Raw genomic sequence first — 26,746 nt, forward strand, 5'->3', positions numbered from 1 at the left:
TGACAGTCTTTGGACATGATCCAGATTTCAAAATTTACACATATTCTGCCTATACATGTAAAATCTAAAATAAAAAACTTGCTGTTCCTAGGACTTCATTACCTTTCACAGAAGACTTTTGAATGTGCTACCAGAATGAATATGCAAATTTACAGCAAAAAAGTTTTAAAACTAAAAAAATATTGAATGGAGTTTCATCTTAAATCATACTTTGGATCAGTTATTGACAGATAATTATAAGTACTGTAACATATTGATATTGTTATAACCTTTTCTAATTTGTGAAATGTTCCTAAGATTGATAGGTTTCTATGAGATATGGAAGCACTAACAAAGACATGCAACAGCTTATACATATTTATAATTACTGTGTTCTTGTCCTGTATGATGCTTTGATTAGTTCAAATCCATTGATAATTGAACATTTTTATTCATATTCTACAGTTTTACAGGTTTAAATCTTGGTCAAAGTTGCCTTCAACACATTCAAATTCATGCTATTTCACCTAAACATAAATGTGTAAAATATTGATACAATCCTCTTTGTGCTTATTTTAAAATGACATTTCCCTTTGGACAAATCTGATTAACTGCTTTAAGAACTGGGGAAAAATATTGTTTCTAATACTGTGTTTATATTTTAGAAGCATCATATTTTGTAGCTTTGAGGAGAATGAATGTAACTTTCAAGATAAGGAAGTATGTTAAATAACTTACCTCAGAGTTACATAAATAGAAATAAAAATTTTAGTAATCAATTGCTAACGTCCATATAAATGTTCCACAGTCTTTTTTATATTAGGTCAGAACAATGAATCATCACTTTAAAAGTGAAAAATATATGGAAAGAATCGATATTTTATTTTACCAAATTAAGAATTTACTTGTCTTGTCATATATTCTCATGTTAGAATAGGCTTGTAGGAATTACATGTTTTTGAAGGTTTTGTAGAACTCATAAGTAAAAACAAGTGCTTCCTTTCAGGAGTTCTATTTTTGACTACTTTTTGAATTTTCTCTGTGGGGTTACTGAACTAATTTTTTTTTTATTTCTTATGTCAATTTTAGCCATTTATATTTTTCTGGAAATTATTCACAGTGGGAAGGAGGCTTTCAAGATGGCTAACCAGAGGCACCAGCACTCACCTCCTCCACAAAGAAGGACCAGAATATCAAGTAGATAATCACATACTGAATACAGCATTTAAGAGAGAACACTAGAATTCAGAGGGAAGTGACAGGGAACCTCTGAGTCACAGAAGGAGAGGGAAGAAAAGTTGCCAGCCAGCCAGGATTGGCACAGAGCCAGGAGAAACTCACCAGTGAAGGGAAAAGGTTAAAGTGAGAGGTCTATAGCAGTCTACTCTCCCATGATGGACTCCTACAGTCTTAGCCACAGGAGAGCTCCTCAGTCCTTATGGACCCTGAGACTAATATAGGGACTTCTTGGAGTCCATGCAGTGGCATTGTTCCAGACAGGTCGTTTGCACTGCAAACCACATCCCCCAAGACTCAAGCAGCTGTAGCATGACATCATTTTGAGAGCCCAGTCACAACAAATGATATCCTTCCCTGGGGCACAACGCTCCTGAATGTCCACATCACTGGAGCTTTGCTGACATTTCCCCCAACATCAGCCCAGAGGGCTGTAGTACTGAGGCACTGGCTAGACTCAGTGGTATACCCAGGTTTGCAGCACTCTAGCCCACATACTGTCCTGCACCTGGGAAATGGGCAGTGATGTGTAATGGGGAGGCTGCCTGTGGGACAATGGGAGCCAGAACCAAAGTGTGTGCTCACCAGAGCCTGAGAGCCAACTTCCTGGGTCCGCTGTCACTGACAGCAGCCCTTCCTTGCTCCCAGCAGCAAAGCCAATGTGCACTTGCACATACCTTTGAGCAGCCTAGAAACCAGCCAACCTGGGCACCATCCTAAGGCCTAAGGACAGGCCCACCCTACCCACTGCTGCATGAGTGCACTGTCCAGGGCCCTGAGGATTGATCTGCTTGTCTGCCACAGCCTGTGGTTGAGTGAAATATTAAGGAGCTTCAGGACAGGCCTACCTGGCCACCACTGCTGGTGCCCACATGTACCACTGAGGGGCCTCTGAATAGGTCTCCCCTGGTCACTGGCATCTGAGTATACTATCTGGGGTCCTGGGGACTGACTCATCCCATCACCGTCACTGGTGCCTACATGCACCATTGTGGTGGGGGGAAAGAGGGACTTGAAAACAGGCCTGCCCTGCCCACTGCCAGTGACTGCATGTACCATAAAAAACCTGAAGATAGGTCTGTTCTGCCCACTGCCACTGCTTCCACTGCCCAAGCACACCATTTGGGGACGTGGGGATCAACCCATCCCACCCACCAACACTAGCACCTGCACATGCCTTTTGAGAGCATGACATCAGACCCACCCAGCCTGCTGCCAGTACTGCTGCCAACATCAACATACATGTGCCACCTGGGAGACAGTAAACTGGCTTGCCGAGACTGCCACAACCACTGGTGCCAGAATGTACTGCTTAGGGGCCTCTAGGTTGTCCCAACACTGCTACCATCATTGCTAACATCATACATGCTGCCCAAGGACCCACCCAGCCACCAACCACTGCCACTGCTAGTCCCTGAACAAGCAACCGGGAGGTCCAAGGGTCAGCCTGCATGCACTTACCACCAGTGCCTGCATATGTGGTGCACATCCAGCCCACTACCACCACTATTGCTGCCTGAAGACCAGCCCTCCTGACATTCCCATCCTCAGCAAAGCCTCACTATAGCTCTTGCTAACAACTGCAGCCCAAGCAACTGAGGAATTAACAGGCACCACTAATTCTGATGACAGCCAATGAAATCATATGATGACTACATGAGTGTGCCCAACCAGAATCAAAGCCAAATCAACCTACCCAACCAACACTATAGGTACATCTTTAGGAAAATGTCTTACCCTATGAAAACCAATCTATAAAACTGGAAGAAACAACTGTTACACCAGATATCAACAGAAAGACACAAGAAACATGAAAAGGCAAGGAAACATGATACTGCCAAAAGAACATAATAATTCTCCAGCAACAGATTCCAATGAAAAAGAAATCTGTAAAATGCCTGAAAAAGGATTCAAAATAATAATATTAAAGAAGCTAAATGGGATACAGATAAAAATTTTAAAACAGTCAGAAACACAATTCATGATCTGAATGAGAAATTCAACAGAGACATCATTTAAAAAATTCTGAAACTGAAGAATTTAATGAATGAAATAAAAAATACAACTGAGGGTTTAAACAACAGATTAGATCAAATACAAGAAATAATCTAAGAACTGGAAGACAGTTTTGACACCATAAATCTACCAAATATTTGAATTTTCAGAGTCCCAGAAGGAGACAATATGGGCAAAGATATAGAAAACCTATTTAACAAAATAATAGCTGAATACTTCCCAAATCTTTTTTTTTTTTGAGACGGAGTCTCGCTCTGTCGTGGCGGGATCTCAGCTCACTGCAAGCTCCGCCTCCTGGGTTTACGCCATTCTTCTGCCTCAGCCTCCCAAGTAGCTGGGACTACAGGCACCCACCACCTCGCCCAGCTAATTTTTTGTATTTTTTAGTAGAGACGGGGTTTCACCGTGTTAGCCAGGATAGTCTCGATCTCCTGACCTCATGATCCACCCGTCTCAGCCTCCCAAAGTGCTGGGATTACAGGCTTGAGCCACCATGCCCGGCCAATACTTCCCAAATCTTACAAGAGACATGGACATTCAGATACAGGAATCTCAAAAGGTTCTTAAATAGATACAATCCAAAAAGGTTTTCAAGCCACGTTATAGTCACTGTTAAGAGTCAAAGAAAGAATTCTAAAAACAGCAAAAGTGTCAAGTCACATATAAGGGAATCCCATCAGACTAACACTGGATTTTTCTTTTTACAAGACAGGAGAGAATAGGATGATACATTCAAACTACTGGAAGAAAAAAAACACTGTCGGCCAAGACTACTGTACCCAGAAAAGCTTCTTTTCAAAAATGAAGGCAAAATAAAGAAATAAAATGTTTCCCAGATAAGCAAAAACTGAGGGAATTCATCACCACTAGATTGGTCCTACAAGAAATATTTAAGGAAGTCCTAGATCTGGAAGCAAAAGGATGATACCTACCATCATGAAAACACATAAACTATAAAACTCACTGGTAGAGCAGACACACAGTAAGAGAAAGAGAAAGGAGTCAAATGTTACTACTATAGAAATCCAACAAACTACAATGATAAACAGTAAGAGAGGAAGAAAAGAATAAAGGATATACAAAACAAACTTAAAACATGTAACAAAAAAAAAAACCGAAATAAGTCCTCATCTAACAATAATAACCGTGAATGTAAATGGATTAAATTCCCCATTTAAAAGATACAGACAGCTTGAATGTATTAAAAAGACATGAGCCAACTATATGCTTCCTATAAGACTCACTTCACCTGTAAAGGTACAATAAACAAAGTAAAGGGATAGAAAAATATTTGCTGCACAAATATAAACCAACAGTGAATAGGAGTAACTATATTTATATCAGGTAAAATAGAATTTAAATACAAAACTAAAAAGAGACAAGGAAGGTAATTATATAATGATGAAGGGATCAATTCAGCAAGAGGGTCTAACAGCTCTAAATATGTATGCACCCAACACTGAAACACACATACACACACACACACAGAGCAAATATTATTATATATAAATGGAGAGACAGACTTAAATACAATAATAGTTGGACTTCAACACTTTTCCTTCTCAGCATTGGACAGATAATCTAGATAGAAAATCAACAAAGAAACAGTGGATTTAAACTGCACTGCAGACCAAATGGACCTAACAGCCATTTACAGAACATTTTATTCAACAGTTACAAAATATGTACTCTTCTCATTAGCACATGGAATATTCTCCAGGATTGACCATATGTGTTAGGCCACAAAACAACTCTCAACAAATTTTTAAAAAATCATATCAAGTATCTTCTCAGACCACAAAGGAAGAAAACTAGAAGTTAATACCAAGAGTTACTATGGAAAATGTACACATACAGGGAAATTAAACAATATGTTCCTCAATGACCACTGAATCAAAGAAGAAATTAAGAAGGAAATAAAAAAATGGAAACAAATGAAAATGGAAATACAACATACTAAAACCAATGGGATACAGCCAAAGCAGTGCTAAGAAGTACTTTTTTGTACATCAGAAAAGTAAGAAGATTTCAAATAAACAACAATGCACCTGAAGGAACTAGAAAAGCAACAAACAAAACCCAAAATTAGTAGAAAAAGAAAAATAATAAAGATCAGAGCAGAACTAAACAAGATAGAGACTAATAAATAACACAAGAAAATTGGCTCACTGAAAAGATAAAAATCTATAGATAAAGATAAAACATAGATAAAAACATATTGTTTAATTTCTAGCTAGACTAACAAAAAAAAAGGAGAAAAACTGAAATAAGATCAGAAAGGTAAAGGAGACATTACAACTGATATCAAAGAAACAGAAAGGATCATCTCAGACTTTTATGAACAACTATACATCAACAAATTGGAAAACCTACAGGAAATGTGTAAGTTCCTGGACATATGCAACCTACCAAGATTATACCAGGAAGAAATAGAAAACCTGAAGAGAACAAGTTTTTTCTTCATTAACAAGATTTAATCAGTAATGAAAACTCTCCCAACAAAGAAAAGCCAACTGCTTTATTATTGAATTTACCAAACTTAGAAATGAATACCAATTCCTCTCAAACTATTTCAGAAGACTGAAGAGCAAAAATTCTCCTAACTCATTCTATGAGGTCAGCATTACCTCAATACCAAAACCAGACAAGGATATGACAAAGAAAAAAAAAAAACCTATAGGCCGAAAACCTACAGGCCAATATGCCTGATGAACACAGTTGCAAAAATCCTCAACAAAATACTAGCAAACTGAATCCAACAAGACATCAATAAGACAATACACCAAGATCAAGTGGGATTTATCCCAGGGATGCAAGGATGCTTTAACATATGCAAATTGATAAAAGAACAGAATGAAAGATAAAAACCATTTGATCATCAAATAGATGCAGAACAAATGTGATAAAATTCAACATCCATTCCTGGTTAAAAAAACAAAAAACAAAAACAAAAACAAAACAAAAAAACAAAACTCTCAAGTTAGGCCAAAAAGGAACCTACCTCAATATAATAAAGGCCATATATGAAAAACTGACAGCTAGCATCATACTGAATAGGGAAAAGCTGAAAGCATTTCTTCTAAGACCTGTAACAAGAAAAGGATATCCACTTTCACCACTCCTGATCAATATAGTACTGTAAGTCCTAGCCAGAACAATCAAGCAAGAGAAAGAAAGCTGGAAAAGATAAAGTCAGATTTGCAGACAGCATGATCTTATACCTAGAAAGTTATTAGAAATGACAAATGAACTCAGTAAAATTTCAGTTTACAAAATTAACACATAAAAATCAGCAGAGTTTCTATATATCAATAAGGAACTAGCTGAAAAATAAATCAAGAAAGAAATCCCATTTGCAATGGCTATGAAAAAATACATAAGAAATGTTTAACCAAGAAGGTCAAAGACCTGTATGAGGAAAATGAAATAACACCAGTAAAAAAACCAAAGAGGACACAAACAAATAGAAAGACATCCCATGCTCATGGATCAGAAGATTTAGTCTTATTAAAATGAATCAGGGAGAACCAGGAAGATGGTGCATAGGAGGCAGGACTAGCTTGCAGCTCCTGCTTGGACAGACAAAACAGTGTATAGAAACTCACATCATCAACTTTTTTTCCAAAAAGTACTGCAGGAACATATCAAGAAAGCTGAGAGAATCCATAGACTCTCTGAAGGAACTTGATCACCGTGCAGGCTCCCTCAGACACTGAAAAACTGTGCCGGTATCCACGGCTGAAAGATCTGAAGACAAATCACATTAAAGGATTCTTTGCAGACATTCCCCAGTACCAGCCCAGAGCCCAGTAGCTCCACTGGGTGGCTCAACCCAGAAGAGCAAAAACAATCACTGCAGTTCCGCTCTCAGGAAACCCCATCCCTAGGGGGAAGGGGGAGAACACCACATCAAGGGAGCACTCCATGGGACAAAAGAATCTGAATAGCAGCCCTTGAGTTCCAGATCTTCCCTCTGATATAGTCCACCAAATGACAAGGAACCAGAACAATTCTGGTAATATGATAAAACAAGGTTCTTTAACACCCTAAAAAGATCATACTAGCTCACCAGCAATGGAGCCAAACCAAGATTAAATCTTTGAATTGCCAGAAAAAGAATTCAGAAGGTTAATTATTAAGCTAATCAAGCAGGCATCAGAAAAAGGTGAAGTCCAACTTAAAGAAATAAAAAACATGATAACAGGATATGAAAGGAAAAATCTTCATTGAAATAGTTAGCATAAATAAAAACAATCACAGCTTCCGAAAATCAAGGACACACTTTGAGAAATGCAAAATGCACTGGAAAGTCTCAGCAATAGAATTGAACAAAGAGAAGAAAGAACTTCAGAGCTTGAGGACAAGGCTTTCAAATTAACCCAATCCATCAAAGACAAAGAAAAAATAATATATAAAAGTGAAGAAAGCCTGTAAGAAGTTTGGGATTATGTTAAGTGTTCAAACCTAAGAATAATTGGTGTACCCAGGAAGAAGAGAAATCTAAAAGTCTGGAAAACATATTTGAGGGAATAATCAAGGAAAATTTCCTTAGCCTTGCTAGAGGTCTAGACATGCAAATACAAGAAGCTCAAAGAACACGTGGGAGATTTATCACAAAAAGATCATTGTTTAGGCACATAGTCATCAAGTTATCTAAAGTTAAGATGAAGGAAAGAATCTTAAGAGCTGTGAGGCAAAGGCATCAGGTAACCTACAAAGGAAAACCTACCAGAGTAACAGCAGATTTCTCAGCAGAAACCCTACAAGCCAAAAGGAATTGGGGTCCTATTTTTAGCCTCCTTAAACAAATCAATTATCAGCCAAGAATTTTGTATCCACTAAGTTTCATAAATGAAGAAAAGATACAGTCTTTTCCAGACAGACAAATGCTGAGAGAATTCGCCACTACCATGCCAGTACTACAGGAACTGCTAAAAAGAGCTAAATCTTGAAACAAATCCTCAAAACACACCAAAATCAAACTTCCTTAAAGCATGACTGTCACAGGACCCACATAACAATAACACAAAGAAAAAAAAAAAAAAACACCACAAGGTATTCAGGCTACAAATAGCATGATGAATAGAATAGTACCTCACACCTGAGTCCTAATGTTGAATGTAAACAGCCTAAATGCTTCACTTAAAAGATACAGAATGGCAGAATGCATAAGAATTTACCAACCAAGTTTCTCTTGTCTTCAGGAAACTCAACATATAAGAACTCCCATAAATTTAAGGTAAAGGGGTGGAAAAAGATATTCCATGCAAATGGACAACAAAAGTGAGCAGGAGTAGCTATTTATATATCAGATAAAACAAACTTTAAGACAACAACAGTTTAAAAAGACAAAGAGAAACATTACATAATGATAAAAGAGCTAGTCCAACAGGAAAATATCACAATCTTAAATATATATGCACCTAACACTGGAGCTCCCAGATTTATAAAACAATTACTGCTAGACCTAAGAAATGAGATAGATGGCAACACAATAATAGTGGGGGCCATTAATACTTTACTGACAGTACTAAACAGGTCATCAAGACAGAAAGTCAACAAAGAAACCATGGACTTAAACTATACTCCAGAGCAAATGAACATAACAGATATTTACAGAACATTCTACCCAACAACTGCAGAATATACATTCTGTTCATCAGCACATGGAACATTCTCCAAGACAGAGCATATGAAGACCATATGACAGGCCAGAAAACAAATCTCAGTAAACTTAAGAAAAACCTAAATTGTATCAAGTACTTTCAGACAACAGTGGAATAAAATTGGAAATCAACTCCAAAAGGAATCCTCAAAACCATGTAAATACATGGAAATTAAATAACCTGTTCCTGTATGATCTTTGGGTCAACGAAGAAATCAAGATGGAAATTTTAAAATTCTTTGAACTGAATAAGAATAGTAACTCTGGGATACAGCAAAAGTGGTGCTAAGAGGAAAGTTCATAGCCTTAAATACCTACATCAAAAAGTCTGAAAGAGCACAAAGAGACAATCTAAGGTCACACCTCATGGAACTGTACAAACAAGGACAATCCAAACTCAAACCCAGTAGAAGAAAAGAAATACCGAAGATCAGAGCAGAACTAAATGAAATGATTGAAACAACACACCAAAAAAATACAAAAGATAAGTGAAACAAAAAGCTCGTTCTTTGAAAAAATAAAATTGATATACATTAGTGAGATTAACCAAGCAAAGGAGAAGATCCAAATAAGCTCAATTAGAAACAAAATGGGAGATATTACTACAGATACCATAGAAATACAAAAAGGCTGCTATGAACACCTTTTTGTGTGTAAACTAGAAAACCTAGAGGAGATGGATAAATTCCTAGAAATATACAACCCTCCTAGATTAAACCAGGGAGATACATAAACTCTGAACAGACCAATAACAAGCGGTGAGATTGAAATGGTAATAAGACTGCCAACCAAAAAAAAGTCCAGGTACCAGATGGATTCACAGCTGAATTCTATCAGACATTCAAGGAAGAACTGGTACCATTCCTACTGACATTATTCCAGAGGAGAAAGAGGGAATCCTCCTTAAATCATTCTATGAAACCAGTATCACTATAATACCAAAACCAGAGAAGGGCATAACAAAAAAAGAAAACTACAGACAAATATCCTTGATGAACATAGATGCAAAAATCCTCAATAAAATACTAATTGAATCCAACAGCCTATCAAAAAGATAATCCACCATGATCAAGTGGGTTTCATACCAGGGATGCAGGGATGGTTTAATATACCACATAAACTCAATTAAAAACAAAAATCACATGATCATCTCAATAGATGCAGAAAAAGGATTAGACAAAATCCGGCATCCCAGTAGGATTAAAACTTCAACAAAGTCAGCATAGAAGGGACAGACCTTAATATAATAAAAGCCATCTATGACAAACCCACATACAACATAATACTGAATGGGGAAAAGTTGAAAGCATTCCCCCTGAGAACTGGAACAAGACAAGGATGCTCACTTTTACCACTTCTATTCAACACAGTACTGGAAGTCCTAGTCAGAGCAATCAGACAAGAGAAAGAAATCAAGGGCATCCAAATTGGTAAAGAGGAAGTCAGACTGTTGCTGTTTGCTGATGTTATGATCATATATCTAGAAAACCTTAAAGACTCTCCAGAAAGCTCCTAGAACTGGTAAATGAATTCAGCAAGGTTTCAGGATACAAAATTAATGCACACAAATCAGTAGCTCTGCTATACACCAAGAGCGACCAAGCTGAGAATGAAATCAACAACTCAACCCCTTTTACGATAGCTGCAAAAAAAGAAAAAAAAAAAAAGAAAAGAAAGTAAAATACTTAGGAATGTATCTAACCAAGGAGGTGAAAGACTTCCACAAGGAAAACTACAAAATACTGCTGAAAGAAATCATAGACAACACAAATAAATGGAAACACATCCCATGCTCATGGATGGGTAGAATCAATATTGTGGAAATGGCCATACTGCCAAAAGCAATTTACAAATACCACCATCATTCTTCACAAAACTAGAAAAAACAATCCTAGAATTCATATGGAACCAAAAAGAGTCCTGTATTAGTTCATTTGCATGCTGCTGATAAAGACATAACCAAAAGTGGGAAGAAAAAGAAGTTTAATTGGACTTACAATTCCATATGGCCGGGGAGGCCTCAGAATCATGACGGGAGGTGAAAGGCGCTTCTTATATGGCTGAGGCAAGCGAAAAAATGAGGATGAAGCAAAAACAGAAACCCCTGATAAACCTATCAGATCTCATGAGACTTATTCACTATCACAAGAATAGCATGAGAAAGACCGACCCCCATGATTCAATTACCTCCCCATGGGTCCCTCCCACAATACGTGGGAATTCTGGGAGATAAAATTCAAGTTGAGATTTGGGTGGGGACACAGCCAAACCCTATCAAGCCCACATAGCCAAAGGAAGACTAAGCAAAAAGAACAAATCTGGAAGCATCACATTACCCAACTTCAAACCATACCCTAAGAACACAGTCACCAAAACAGCATGGTACTGGTATAAAAATAGGCACATAGGACCAATGGAACAGAATATATAACCCAGAAATAAAGGCAAATATTTACAGCCAACTGATCTTTGACAAAGAAAACAAAAACAAAGTGAGGAAAGGACACCCTTTTCAATAAATGGTGCTAGGATAATTGGCTAGCCACATGTAGAAAATGAAACTGGATTATCATCTCTTACTTTATACAAAAATCAGCTCAAGATGGATCAAAGTCTTAAATCTAAGACCTGAAACCATAAAACTTCTAGAAGATAACATCAGAGAAACCCTTCTAGACATTGTCTTAGGCAAAGACTTCATGACCAAAAAACCAAAAGCAAATGCAACAAAAACAAAGATAAGTAGATGGGACTTAATTAAACTAAAAAAGTTTTTCTGCACTGGAAATGAAATAATCAGCAGAGTTAATAGACAACCCACAGAATGGGAGAAGATCTTCACAATCTATACATCTAACAAAGGACTAATATTCGGAATCTACAAATAACTCAAATCAGCAAGAAAAAAAGCCAACAATCCCATAAAAAAGTAGGCTAAGGACATGAATAGATAAATTTTCAAAAGAAGATAAACAAATGGTCGACAAGCATATGGGAAAATGCTCAACATCACTAATTATCAGGGCAATGCAAATCAAAACCAGAATGTGATACCACCTTACTCCTACAAGAATGGCCATAATAAAAGAATTTAAAAAAATAATGTTGGTGCAGATGTGGTGAAAAGGGAACACTTTTACACTGTTGGTGGGAATGTAAACTAGTACAACCACTGTGGAAAACAGTGTGGAGATTCCGTGAAGAACTAAAAGTAGCATTACCATTTGATCTAGCAATCCAACTACTGGGATCTACCCAGAGGAAAAAAGTCATTATACAAAAAAGAGACTTGCACGTGCATGTTTATGGTAGCAAAATTTGCAATTGCAAAAATATGGAACCAGTCCAAATACCTATCTATCAACGAGCTGATAAAGAAAATGTGGTATATAAATATACTATGGAATACTACTCAGCCATAAAAAGGAATTGAATAATGGCATTTGCAGCAACCTGGATGGAATTGGAGACTATTATTGTAAGTGAAGTAACTCAGGAATGGAAAATTAAACATCGTATGTTCTCACAAGTGTGAGCTAAGTAAGCTATGAGGATGCAATATTGTAAGAATGCTACAATGGACTTTGGAGACTCAGAGAAAATGGTGGGGGTGGGGTGAAAGATAAAAGACTTTAAATTGGGTATACTGGACACTACTTGGGTGATGGGTGCACCAAAATCTCAGAAATCACCACTAAAGAACTTATTCATGTAACCAAACACAACCTGTTTCCCTAAAACCTATTGAAATAAAAAATATAATGAACCATACCACCCAAAGCAATCTACAGATTCACTGCAATCCTTATCAAAATATCAATGACATTCTTCACAGAAATAAAAAATAATAATCCTAAAAGTATTATGGAACCACAAATAACTCTAAATAGCCAAAGCAATGTGAGCAAAAAGACCAAAGCAGAAGGTACTCTACTAAAATATAATACAAAGTTATGGTAACCCAAAAAGCATGGAACTGGTATGAAAACAGACACAGGTGCCTGGGCGCAGTGGCTCACACCTGTAATCCCAGCACTTTGGGAGGCTGAGGCAGGTGGATCATGAGGGTAGGAGTTCAAGACCAGCCTGGCCAACATGGTGAAACCCCATCTCTCCTAAAAATACAAAAATTAGCCAGGCGTAGTGATGCGCACCTGTATTCCCAGCTACTCAGGAGGCTGAAGCAAGTCAATTGCTTGAACCTGGGAGGCAGAGGTTGCAGTGAGCAGAGATCGTGCCACTGCACTTCAGCCTGGGCGATAGAGCGAGACTCTGTCTCATAAATAAATAAACAGACAGACACATAGACCGATGGAACAGAATAGAGAACCCAGAAAGCTACATATTTACAGCCAACTGATGTATAAAACATGGATTTAAATTGGATCTCTCTGAATGTATTTTTTTGATGATATTACTTTACAGCCATATACATTTTTACATAATTATAAAATAAATAAGAGTGAAAAGCAGTTCTCAAGAATCAAAAGCAAAATTAACTAAATGAACTTAGTAGTATAGTGGTCCCTCAGTATTAATGAGGGATTTGTCTCATGACTCCCCCCACCCCCAAGTATACCAAAATCTACAGATATTCATGTCCTTTATATAAAATAGCCTGGTATTTCCACATAACCTACATACATATTCCCAAAACACTTTAAATCATCTCTTGATTACTTATAATAGTTACTGTAATTCCTACACATTATTAATGTGGATTCAAAATACTGTTTGGCTTGGGAAAAATTGAAGTTTTGCTTTTTGGAATTTCAGGGAATTTTTTTTTTTCTGAATGCTTTTGACCCATGGTTGGTGGAATCCATGGATGGGGAACTAACAGATATGGTGGGCTGACTTTATATCAAATTTGTGGCATAACTTCATGAAGAAAATGATTTCAAGTCACTTTAAAATATAAATGTCTTTTATCCCTTGTGGGATGTATTTACAAAGAAAGGAACTGCAAAGAAATCTTAGAATTTTTTTTTTTTAAGATGTCTTGCTATATTGCCCAGGCTGGCCTCAAAGGCTCAAGCAATCCGCCTGCCTCAACCCCCTTGAGTCACTAGGATTGCAGGTGCATGCCACCACACTCAACTTTTGGAATGTTTTTATAATTTTACAAGTAGGATTAGGATTAATATTTGTATAATTATTCAAAAACCATTTTCTATAAACATTGTATATATGTTGATAAAGCATAGTATATATGTACTGTGAGCCAAATACAGCCTATGACAAGTTCTTGTAAATAAAGTTTTATTAGAACGTAGCCATACTTGTTTACATATTGTCTATGGCTGTTTCTGAGCTGCAGTGGCAGAGTTTAATAGTTGCGACAGAGACTGTGTGGCCTGCAAAGATTGAAGTATTTACTATCTGGCCTTCACAAAAAAAGTTTGCCAACCCCTGTTCTAGCTCTCTCTCCAATACAATAACACACTTAGGACAAGGAGAACATCCCAAATCTAAAAATCCAAAGTGCTTCAAAATCTGTAACATTTTGAGTACTTTGGAATTAGGGGTTGTGACTTTTTGTCTCTAATTCCTTATACCCAGCACTATTTAGAACCTTATACCCAAGGTTCTAAACAGTGCTAGGGCGGTGCTATATATTATGACCAACAAGATAGTTGGGTTGTTTAGATTCAGTTTGTTCCTGTATCTTAGGAGTAACTTAGAGAACAATGAGGAATGAAGGTGATACAAAGCTGAGAGGATTTATCAGTATTTTTGTTTTGTTTTGTTTTGTTTTGTTTTATTGAGACGGAGTCTCGCTCTGTTGCCCAGGCTGGAGTGCAGTGGCCGGATCTCAGCTCACTGCAAGCTCCGCCTCCTGGGTTTATGCCATTCTCCTGCCTCAGCCTCCCAAGTAGCTGGGACTACAGGCGCCCGCCACCTCGCCCGGCTGGTTTTTTGTATTTTTTTTAGTAGAGACGGGGTTTCACCGTGTTAGCCAGGATGGTCTCGATCCCCTGACCTCATGATCCGCCTGTCTTGGCCTCCCAAAGTGCTGGGATTACAGGCTTGAGCCACCGCGCCCGGCCGGATTTATCAGTAAAGGCCAGCACAATAAAAAATACTAAACAAGGTTATTCAGTCAAAAAAGAAAATATATCAGATACTTGGAATGATATAAAGGAATGAAGAGTACCAAAATGGTAAATACATGGGTGCATAGGAGACTTTTTTTTTTTTTTACATTAAAAACTAGGAGGAAAAACAGTTTCAATGTATTATGGCATGTATTATATATAAAAGTGAAATGAGTAACAATAGCACAGAAGATAGGAGGAATTAATATATACTGTTGTCATGTTCTTACACTATCCATGAAGTGGTATATTATTTGAAAGCAGATGGTTATAACTTAAACATGCATACAGTAGTCCCCCCTTACCTGTAGGGGGTTCCCAGTGGATGCCTGAAAGCATGGATAATACTGAATCCTATATATACTGTGCATGGTTTTATTTTTCCTTCTTCGCAATTTCATGGACAGAAAATGTTCTAACCATATATCTTAGCAACCTCAGCATATGATTTTTAATCTTTCCTTATTATGTTGAGAACTTATGCACTTTCATTTAAATGAAGCACTTTAAAAAGGTTTCTCTTTGGTATATCTGAATTGTCAGAATTACTACTTTTGTGCTTTGGGGCCATAATTTGGTAAAGTAAAGGTAACTTGAACACAAGTACTATAATAGTTTAACAGTTGATATAATAACCAAGATGGCTACTAAGTGACAAATGGGCAGGTAGCTGTATAAAGTATGAATACGCTAGACAAGGGGATGATTTTTATCCTGGGCAGGATGGGGCAGGACAACACAAGATTTCATCATGCTACTCAAAATGGCACACAATTTAAAATGAATTGTTTATTTTTGGAATTTTCTTTTCCGTTTAGTATTTTTGGACTGCAGTTGACTGTGGGTAACTGAAACCATGGAAGGTGAAGCTGCTGGTAATAAGAGGGGACCACTCTATTTTAAGCCCTAGAACAAGCATTTACACATGGACATACACAAACATAAAAATTTTAAAATGAAGTATAGCTAATAAACCAAAATAGAAGGTAAATTGGAATACCCCACCAAAAAAAAAAAATTAATTCAAAAGTACCGAAAAAGGAAGAAAGAGGAAAAGGCAAAGAACAGATATGACAAAAAAACGAGATGACAGGTTTAAATCGAAATACATAATTACATTAAATGAAAACGGCCTAAAGAGTCCAAAAATAAGGCCAGGCGTGGTGGCTCATGCCTGTAATCCCAGCATTTTGGGAGGCCGAGGTGGGCGGATCACGAGGTAAGGAGATAGAGACCATCCTGGCTAACATGCTGAAACCCCATCTCTACTAAAAATGCAAAAACAAAATTAGCCGGGCATGGTGGCGGGTGCCTGTAGTCCCAGCTACTCAGGAGGCTGACACGGGAGAATGGTGTGAACCCGGGAGGTGGAGCTTGCAGTGAGCTGAGATCGTGCAATTGCACTCCAGCCTCAGTGACAGAGCGAGACTCCGTCTCAAAAAAAAAAAAAAAAAAGAGTCCAAAAATAAAACCTCAGAGATTATTGTACTAGATGAAAAAGCAGGAATCAACTACATTTTGTCTATGGGAGACCCACTCTAAAGACAAAGATAGGTTAGAAATAATAGAATGAAAAAAGATATATAATGCAAACACCAATCAAAATAATGCTGAAATGCCTATATTAATAAAGGACCAGTAAACTTCAGAACAATAACTATTATTAGGGGAAAAAGTCATTTCATGAAAGAGAAGGTCAATGGCTTTAGAATATTTGATGCAAACTCTGAAAGAACTGAAAGTAGAAGTAGTGAAATCCATAATTCTAAGATAAAGAGGATTTAAACCCTCCTCTCTAAGTAGTTGAGGGAACAAACAGAAAGTCAGTGGATACAAAGACTTAACACTGTTAACAAATTGACCTAATTATCATTTAAAGAGCAACACCCAGCAAGAGCAAAATATACATTCTTTTCAGTACACATGGAACATTTAATAATAACACAAGGTCATAAAACAAGTTTCTCTCTTTCTCTCTCATTTTTTTTTTTTTTTTAAGATAGGATCTTTCTGTCACCCAAGCTGAGGGGCAGTGACAATCATCGCTCACTGCAGCCCCACACTCTTCAGCTCGAGCAATCCTCCCACCTCAGCCACCCAAGTAGCTAGGATTATAGGCGCACGCCACCACACTCAGCTAATTTTTAAATTTTTTAAATGTAATATATATCTGGATTGTCAGGCCTCTGAGCCCAAGCTAAGCCATCATATCCCCTGTGACCTGCACGTATACATCCAGATGGCCTGCAGCAACTGAAGATCCACAAAAGTGAAAATAGCCTTAACTGATGACATTCCACCATTGTGATTTGTTTCTGCCCCGCCCTAACTGATCAATGTACTTTGTAATCTCCCCCACCCTTAAGAAGGTTCTTTGTAATTCTCCCCACCCTTGAGAATGTACTTTGTGAGATCCACTTCCTGCCCGCAAAACATTGCTCCTAACTCCACCACCATTATAAGAACTAATGATAATCCCACCACCCTTTGCTGGCTGACTCTTTGGACTCAGCCCACTTGCACCCAGGTGAAATAAACAGCCCTGTTGCTCACACAAAGCCTGTTGGGTGGTCTCTTCACACGGACACGTGTGACATGGATATTTTAAAAATCCAATCTTGTGGCACTGATTTTCAACAAGAGAATTTAATTCATTTACATTTATTATAATTAATGATGTTTAGACATTCTAGCAAGCTTATTCTGTGGTTTCTTACCATACCTTTAACTATTTCCTTTTGATTATTTCCTATTTGCTTTTACATTTTTTATCAAGTTTTCTTTGTTGTGTTTTTCCTATTTACTAGTTATAAAGTTATACCATTTATGTAGTTGGCTAAGGCTGTCATAACAAAATACCACAGAGTGGGTGACCTAAACAACAGAAATTTATTTTCTCACAGTTCCAGAAGCTGGAAATTCGTTGTCAAACTGGCAGGTTTGGTTTCTCCCTGAACCTCTCTCCTTGGCTTGTAGATGGCCACCTTCTTGCTGTATCCTCACATGGTCTTACCTCTGTGCACACACATTGCTGGTGTCTCTTCTACTTCTTGTAAGGGCACCAGTCATATTGGATGAGGGGCCCATCCTCATGGCCTCATTTAACCTTAATTACCTCCTTTAAAGGTTCTGTCTCCAAATATAGTCACACTGAAGGTCAGGGCTTCAACATATGAACTAAGGAAGGGTGAATATAATTAGTCCATGACACCATCCATTCTTTTTTTTTTTTTTTGGCTGAATATCCTTAAGTTTTCAACATACTCATATCAACTTGTTTTTCTAAAAATACCTAGGGTTTAATCAGTATCCACTTACTCTGACTTGTCTCCACTCACTCACCCTACTCTTCCCGTTGTAACACCCTAATTATTCATCCTTGCTTGCCCAGGAACACTTTCCCATTCCTAGTATCCCTTTCCTCAGGGCATGAAGAACTTTTTGTTGCTCCTCCCAATTTTGGTAGCAGTCTTCACCTCTTGACATTTTGGTTTATGCTTTGTTCTTCTATTTCATTCTGTTTTACAGTTTTCAATAGATTCCTCAGAAACTGTGGTCCATAGAATTTGTCCTGAATTCCAGTTATAAATTTTTAAAAACATACACACACACACACATGCATCTTCCATCATTTCCAGAGATTTGGCACAGAAGTAGAAGAGATTTATGTGTACACTCAATCTAATATCTTAAAACAGAAGAAGTACATTTCATTTAGTAGTTAATTCTTCTGACGGGAGAGTTCCAATTGGGAGAATTTAAACTTGAAAGTTCAAGCTAGGTTTGAGTCAACAGAGGCAAAAATGAGTTTATAATCATAATATTTAAAATTGCAATTATAAGGTATGTAATAAATGGTAAGTCTTGTTTCAGAACTTAGCAGGTACAAAACTCTTCTATATAAAAACAGTGCCAACAAAGCAATTCTATGTCAACTTGATCACCAAGCAAGTGCCTAGGAGTGGCAGATGTAAGCCATCCTACAAAAATCATGCCAATGAAAGACAAACTACCCAACAGTATCATGCCAAGGGAAGGCACAGATGGCTGGAGAGCAGCAGCTATAGGTCTTTTTATAGCATTATCAGATGGCACAGTTGACATTCCAACTGGACCTGCGCCAATGGCCAAGGTAATTAGGGATGCCAACATGAGAATGTTCAGAAGGCATACTCATCCTCATGCCATCCAACAAGAAGCCAGAGAGGCAATCTTGGGTGGCTTTTATGCCACAATGAGTAAAGTAAAATGAGTAGCTTTTATGGCACAGTAATAATGAGTTTGGAGAGGTTACCTGAATTTTCAAAAGCAGAATAACGTCCTAAAGACAAAGAATTAAAAGCAGCATTTCTGTGGCCAAATCGACTTCCAAACCACACAGCATCTATTGAGAGAACGCATGTAATAGTAGAGTCTAGATCTGTGATAAGTGAAAATTTATATTTTTAAAGTAATCTCAAAGATACAGAAAAGTTTCAAGTACAGAACAAAGATCACTTTTTCTCTGAACCATTTCAGAGTAAGTTGCCAACACATTCTTGAATACTTCAGTGTTTATCTTCCACAAATTAGGACATTTGCTTACATAACCACAATCAAACCAATAAAATCATGAAATTAACACTGATATAATTACTCAAACTTAATCACTGAAGTTTCAACAGTTGTTCGAATAATGTCCTTCCTATCACAAAGATCCATTTCTTGATGCATTTAGTTGTAATGTTTCTTTAGTCTCCTTTAATCCAGAATATTTCTTTAGTCTTACTTTCTCTTATATGAACTTAGCATTTTTGAAAACTATAGGTGGGTTATTAGAATGTCTCTCAATTTAGGTTCAATCGATACTCCCCATGACCAGATTCAGGTTATGCATTTTTTTTTTCACGAATACCATGGAAAGGATGTTGTGTTCTTATTGCAATATATGAGGTGACAAATTACTTTTATTTCTTCCATTATTGGTGATATAAATATAAATTTTGATTACTTGATTAACAGGGCATCTGCCAGCCTTCTCCACTGCAAAGTTATTCCTTTTCCCTTTGTAAATCATAGATATTTCATGAGAAAATATTTTGAGGCTATGTAAATATCCTGTTTTTCACGAAACTTTTTCTCACCAGTTATAGCATCCATTATGGATTCTTGTCTTAGAAAATTATCACTATGATGTTTGCCAAATTGTCATTTTCTAATTCTATCTTTACTTTTATATTTATTAGTTGGATTTATTTACTTGTATCATTATGAAGTCATGGTGCCTTATTTTATGCTACATGTTATAATCATCCTACACATTTTGATATATTATGTTCTCATTTTAAAATTCAGTTCAAAATATTTCCCATTTTCTCTTGTGATTCCTTCTTTAATCCGTGATCTTTTTAGAGAAGTATTATTTACTTTGTATTTGGGAACTTCATAGATATTTGGATGTAATTGACTTGTAATTTAATTCCTTTGTTGTCATATTTCAATCTCCCAGAATTTATTGAGCTTTATTTTATGAACCAGGATACAGTTTATATTTAGGGAATATGCCATGTAGATTTGAAAAGAATGTGTATTCTGCAGTTGTTGGATACAGGTTCAAAAAATGTCAGATCAAGTTGGTTCACATATTTTATATATTCATGATTTTTTGACATGTTCTATGAATTATTATATTTATCTATTTCTTTTTTGGTTTGTCGGCTTTTGCTTCATGCATTTGAAGCTCAGTTATCTTCTTTAGGATTGTCATGTCTGCCTGATTAAACTTTTGTCATTATAATGTCTCTCTTTATTTCTGGTGATACTTACTTTCTTTTTGAAGTCACTTTGTCTTATATTTACTGTTTGCAGCATATATATTTTTCACATTTTTACTTTCAATGTATTTGTGTCATAATAATTAAAGTGTTTCCCTTATACACTGAACATAATTAGGTCTTGCTTTTTATCCAGTCTGAAAAACTCCAACTTTAAGGAAAACTTCGTGTCTGCTTTTTGAGTATCCATCCAGTTTGAACTTAAAGTCGTTATTAATATATTTAGGGTTAAGTGTAACATCTTACTATTTGTTTTCTATTTGTCCTCCTTTTCTGTCTTCTTTTGGATTGAATATTTTAAAAGTATTTTAAAATTTCCTCTTTTGACTTTTTAAAACAACATGCCTATTTACATTTTTAAAAAAATCCTCTAGGCACCATAATATGCAATTTTAACTTATCACAGTCTACCTAGAATTAATACTGTACTACTTCAGTTAAAAGGCACAAGTCTTACAATAATATAATTCCATTTACCCCCTCCTCTGATGTTGCTGTTATTCATTTCATGTAGACATAATTATCACAATGTATTATTACTTTTGCTTTAAATAATTATATTCTGAAGAAATTTTAAAATAAGGAAGAAAGACTTAATATTAGTCCACATGCTTATGATTTTTAGGACTCTTCATTCTTTCATGTAGAGCCAAGTTTTCACCTGGTATCATTTTTGTCCTATCTGAAAAACTTCCTTCAGCTTTTCTGGTAGTGCTGCTGCTAATTTCAATTTAATTTCACTAATTTAAAAGTATCTTTATTTCACCCTCACTTAAGGATGATTTTTACTGGATATAACATTTTGAGTTGAGAGTTTTAGTTTTGTTTATCATGTTGATGATGCTGTTCCATTATCTTTTGGCATCACTGTTTCTGATTTGAAGTTAGTCATAATTCATATTAGCTGTTGCTCTTTGTTGTTTCCTGGGTATTTTCAAGATATAACTTTTTGTTTCCTGGGTATTTTAAAGATTTATCCCTTATCACTAGTTTTAAGTAATTTGTCTATGCTGTGCCAAGATATGGTGTGCTTAGGTATTGATTTCTTATATTTGGAATTCACTGAGATTTTTGCATCTGTAGGCCAATGCTTTTAACCAAGCTCCAATTACATGTATTTTAGACTATTTGATTTTGTTCCATAAGTCACTGAGACTCTGCTCACTTTCTGAAATATTTTTGTTTTCTTTAGATTGGATACTTTCTACTGATCTGTCTTTAAGTTCACTGACCCTTAATTATGTCCAATCTTCTACTGAATAAATGTTTCATTGCAGATTTTATATTTCTCACTTCTAGAATTTCTATTTTGCTTTTAAAAAAACATACAGTTTCTATGTTTCTCCTGAGAAACCCTATCTTTTCAGTCATTATGTTCATCATTTCCTTGAAAATCGTTGAACATTTCTGATGACTTATTACCCAGAACACATTAAAAGGAAGGCTAATATAATTTCTTATAGGAAAGACCCAATGGCAGCTGCACAAGAGTGTCAATTCCAGTTTTATATGTGCTACACAGACTTATTTTTCATTGTCAAACAGAAGGAAGAATAAAGCAAATTAATGTCTCCATAGTGATGGTGTTTTTGTGTCTCTGACTTGGATTACAAATCTAGGGAAATGAAAAGCAAAGAGGAGGTTGGGCGTGGTCGTTCACACCTGTAATTCCAGCACTTTGGGAGGCTAAGGTGGGCAGATCTCTTAAGGCCTGGAGTTTCAGACAAGCCTGGCTGACATGGTGAAACCCCATCTCTACTAAAAATACAAAAATTAGCTGGGCATGGTGGCTCATGCCTGTAATCCCAGGTACTTGGGAGGGAGAGGCAGGAGAATCACTTGAACCCAGGAGGCAGAGGTTGCAGTGAGCTGAGATTGCGCCATTGCACTCCAGCCTGGGCAACAGAGTGAGATTCTGTTACCAAAAAAAAAAAAGAAAGAAAGAAAAGACCACAGAGGAAATGGAAAGATCTTGTTAGCAATTTGAAAGTTGGCTCTTTTAGTTTCCATAATGAATTTATGAGAAGGTTTAAAAAGACCACAAAATAACCCTGTAATAGAATTATCAGGTTGAGGATTATGGAGAAGGATATCAACATTATCATCATTTAATGCAGCTGGATTTTCTGTCCTAACAGTTTTATTTTTTAAAAAAATCTCACAACAGAACAACAAATTGTTGAATTTGTTGTTTTTAGTCAATATAAGACATGTTGAATGTGGGATTTTATATAAATGCCCAGTGAGGTTGCTTAAGTTTGGATGAGTCAGAATTCCAGTGTTTCTCAGGACTGTGAAAACTCTAGCATTTTCATTTAGCCCTTAATCTCACAGCAGTGACTTTTTGCTATGCCTTGTCTACCTGTAGTCTAGCTCTCCATTAAGGACCCAAAGGGGACAACAATAAAGACTTCTGGGTCTCACCTCTTCACACAGATTCCCCCTTTCTGATATATCACAAATTTTAGATCCCTTATCATCCCTGAATTCTGAACACTGATCTCTGGGAAGATGACAGAGTAGGAAGCACCAGGAATCTGGAACCTAAATAATAATTACATTGGCAGAATCTGTCTGATGTAATTGTTTTGGAACTATGGGGTCTATTGAGGCTTGCAACATTTAGGGAAAGGCTTGGATGGTAAATTGCCGTTAATTTTCATCAATTTCAGCTCTTAGCACAGTATCTGTCACCCATCCACCTCCCCAGCTGTATGGTGGGCAACTGTGCACACCTTCCAGAGCAGTTGGCAATCAGCTGGCTGGAATGAGGAGGGGCAAAATATAGGGGTTCTGTGCTCTGTGAATTGATGCTTTTGACTGCAGAGGTGCAGACAGGGAGGCAGGGTACCTCACCCCTCATTGCACCTCACTCCTCATTGTTGCAAACCCCTCCTCCTTGCCTGAAGTGACTTGGAGATTTAAAGAGCTGTACTCTCATTACCCCCTTCATTTTTCTTTTTTGCCCTTTTGGGAACCAAACATTAAAGACTAGGACACTTAAATGCAACTGCATATATGGGGAAAATTACAAAGTTACTACACATTCCAAGCGCAGGAAAAGTATAGTTTTGGACAAGGCCTGAGAAGACCCTAACATTCACCTTAGTATAATCTTTGGCCCACAGTCAGCCTAAAACAATTATAAAAACCCTAAAATAATAATAAAAAACAGCAAACTCTGGAGAAGGATGTGAATCTGATTCTCAGTTACCATGTTATTAGATTCCAGTGTCCAGTTTTCAGCAACAAAAAATCACGAGGCATATAATGAAATAGGAAAGTATGGTCTATTTTAAGAGGAAAAAATAAACAGAAACTGTCCCTCAAAAAAAAAAAAGACCTGATGGCAGACCTACTAGACTGCAAAACAACTGTCTAAAATATGCTTAAAGACTTAAAGGAAGATATGGGAAAAGTCAAAATTGTGAATGAACAAAATGAAAACATCAATAAAAAGAAAAGTTAAAAGCAAACCAAAAAGAAATTCTTGAGCTGGAAAATATAATGACAAGATGATTTGAAAGCCAGATTTGAGCAGACAGAAACAGAATCAGGAACTTTGAAGACAGGACAATAAACATTATCAACCTAAGAAACAAAAAGAAAAAAGATTGAAGAAAAGTGAATAGACAAGGGACCTGAGGGATACCATCAAGCTGATCAACATATGCATTGTGGGAGTTCCAGAAGGAAAAGAGAAAGTACCAGAGAAAATATTAAAAGAAATAATGGCTAAAAACTCCCCAAATTTGATGAAAGATATGAATACAAACATCCAAGAAGCTCAATGAACTCCAAGTAAGATGAACTGAAATAAACCCACTGTGAGACAGACTATAATTAAATGTTCAAAAGACAAAGGGAATGTTGAAAGCAGAAAGAGAGAAGTGATTTTTCACATACAAGAGCCCCTAAGTAATACTACCAGAAGATTTTGCATCAAAAGCTTTGGAGGTAAGAAAGCACCAGGCTGATAAAAGTGCCAAAAGAGGTCAGGTGTGGTGGCTCATGCCTGTAATCTCTGCACTTTGGGAGGCCGAGGCGGGTGGATCACTTGGGGTCAGGAGTTCAGGACTAGTCTGGCCAACAGGGGGAAACCCCTTCTCTACTAAAAACACACACACACAAAATTCGCTGGGCATGATGGCAGGCCCCTGTAATCCCAGCTACTTGGGAAGCTGAGGGAGGAGAATCACTTGAACCCAGGAGGTGGAGGTTGCAGTGAGCTGAAATCACACCACTCCACTCCAGCCTGGGTGAAAGAGCAAGACTATCTCAAAAAAAAAAAGTGCTGAAAGAAAAAAAATGTCAACCAAGAATCCCATATGTGGCAAAATTGTCCTTCAAAAATGAAGAAGAAATTGAGAAATTCCCAGATAAACCTAAGCTGAGGGAGTTCATTACCACTAGACCTTGCCTGCGAGAAATGTGCAAGGGAGTCCTGTAGGGTGAAACAAAAGGGCACTAGACAGCTACTCAAAGCCATATAAAGAAAAGCCATATAAAGAAAAAAAAAACTCAATAAAAGTAACTACCAGGTATATTATAAAAGCTAACATTATTGTAACAATGGTTCAAAATTCCACTTTTTGCTCTCTATACAAGTTAAGATACTAATACATTTTAAAAATTATCAGTCTAAAAGCTAGCATTACTGTAACTTTGGTTGGTAATACCACATTTTATATTTTATATGAGACAGATACCTTAAAAGAATTATTAGTTTATATTATAGAGTAAACAACTTGTAACAAAGTAGTTTTATGACATTAAAAACCGAAAAGAATGTAGAGAAAGCCATGAAGGAGCAGAGTTTTTGCGTGTTACTAAAAATTAAGCAAGTGTAAATCCAAATTATAGCCTTATAATTTTAGGATATTTAAATGTAATCCCCATGATAACCACAAAGAATACAGCTATAGAATATACACAAATTGAAGAGAGAAAAAAAAATTTCACTACAAAAACAATCAACCAAACATGAAAAAGACAGTAATCCAGGAAATGAGGGACAAAAAAAGCCATATGGTATAAAAAACGACTGGCAAAATAACAGAAGGCCTTCTGTATTAGTAATTTTAATGCAAATGGATCAAACTTCCAATCAAAAGACATATTAACAGAATAGATAACAACTGACTCAACCATATGCTGTCTGTACGAGATTTACTATAGATCCAAAGACTTTAATAGATTAAAAATGAAAAGATGAAAAAAAAGATATTCCATGCAAATAGTAACCAAAATTACAGGTATGGTAATACTAATATTCAGAAAAAAAACAGACTTTAAATTTAAAAAGGTTACAAGAGATCAAAAAAAGAATATTATATAAGTACAATCAGAAATGATAACAGTGAAATTGCAACTGATAATAAAGAAATATAAAAGATCATCAGAGATTACTATGAACATATACACATACACACATAAACCAGAAAACCTTGAGGAAATATATTAATTCCTATACATCCTCCCAAGACTGAACCAGGAAGAAATAGAAATCCTGAACAGACCAATAATGAGTACTGAAATTGAATCGCTAATAAAAAAAATCATCCAACAACAACAGCAACAACAACAACAAAAAAGTCCAGGACCAGATGAACTCGTGGACTACTTTTATCAGGTATACAAAGGAGAGCTGGTACCAATCTTACTGAAACTATCTCAAAAAAAAAAAAAAAAAAAAAAAAAATCAAGTTGGAAGGATTCCTCCCTAATTCATTCTACAAAACCAGTATCATCCTGATACCAAAATCATACAAAGACACAACAAATATTCCCAATAATACAAGCCAGTATTCCTAATAAATACAGATGTAAATATCCTCAACAAAATATTAGCAAACCAAATCCAACAGCATATTAAAAAGGTAATTCACGATTAAGTGGGCTTTATTCCAGGGATACAAGGATGGTTCAACATTCACAAA

The 26,746-nt window shown here is 36.5% G+C and overlaps 1 protein-coding gene and 1 long non-coding RNA gene across 20 annotated transcripts in view; one reads left to right on the forward strand and one right to left on the reverse strand.

The window, feature by feature from the left end:
• The window catches only part of WDPC (WD repeat containing planar cell polarity effector), a 675,061-nt gene that overhangs the window by 157,377 nt on the left and 490,938 nt on the right, over nucleotides 1–26,746 (reverse strand). The window contains exon 14 of one of the 19 annotated variants that reach the window (XM_071076816.1): nucleotides 19,258–19,378. The exons of the other annotated variants lie outside the window; for them this stretch is intronic. Within the exon in view, the coding sequence (XP_070932917.1) occupies nucleotides 19,316–19,378 (63 nt within the window). The 3' untranslated portion in view covers nucleotides 19,258–19,315. Of the gene's footprint in view, nucleotides 1–19,257; nucleotides 19,379–26,746 lie in introns of those variants that run through there. 19 annotated transcript variants of the gene reach the window in all.
• Nucleotides 1–26,746, forward strand: part of LOC105465132 (uncharacterized) — a 66,553-nt gene that overhangs the window by 38,311 nt on the left and 1,496 nt on the right. The window lies entirely within an intron of this gene.

The sequence above is a fragment of the Macaca nemestrina genome, chromosome 13 (genome assembly GCF_043159975.1).
Source record: "Macaca nemestrina isolate mMacNem1 chromosome 13, mMacNem.hap1, whole genome shotgun sequence".
Classification (NCBI taxonomy): domain Eukaryota; kingdom Metazoa; phylum Chordata; class Mammalia; order Primates; family Cercopithecidae; genus Macaca; species Macaca nemestrina.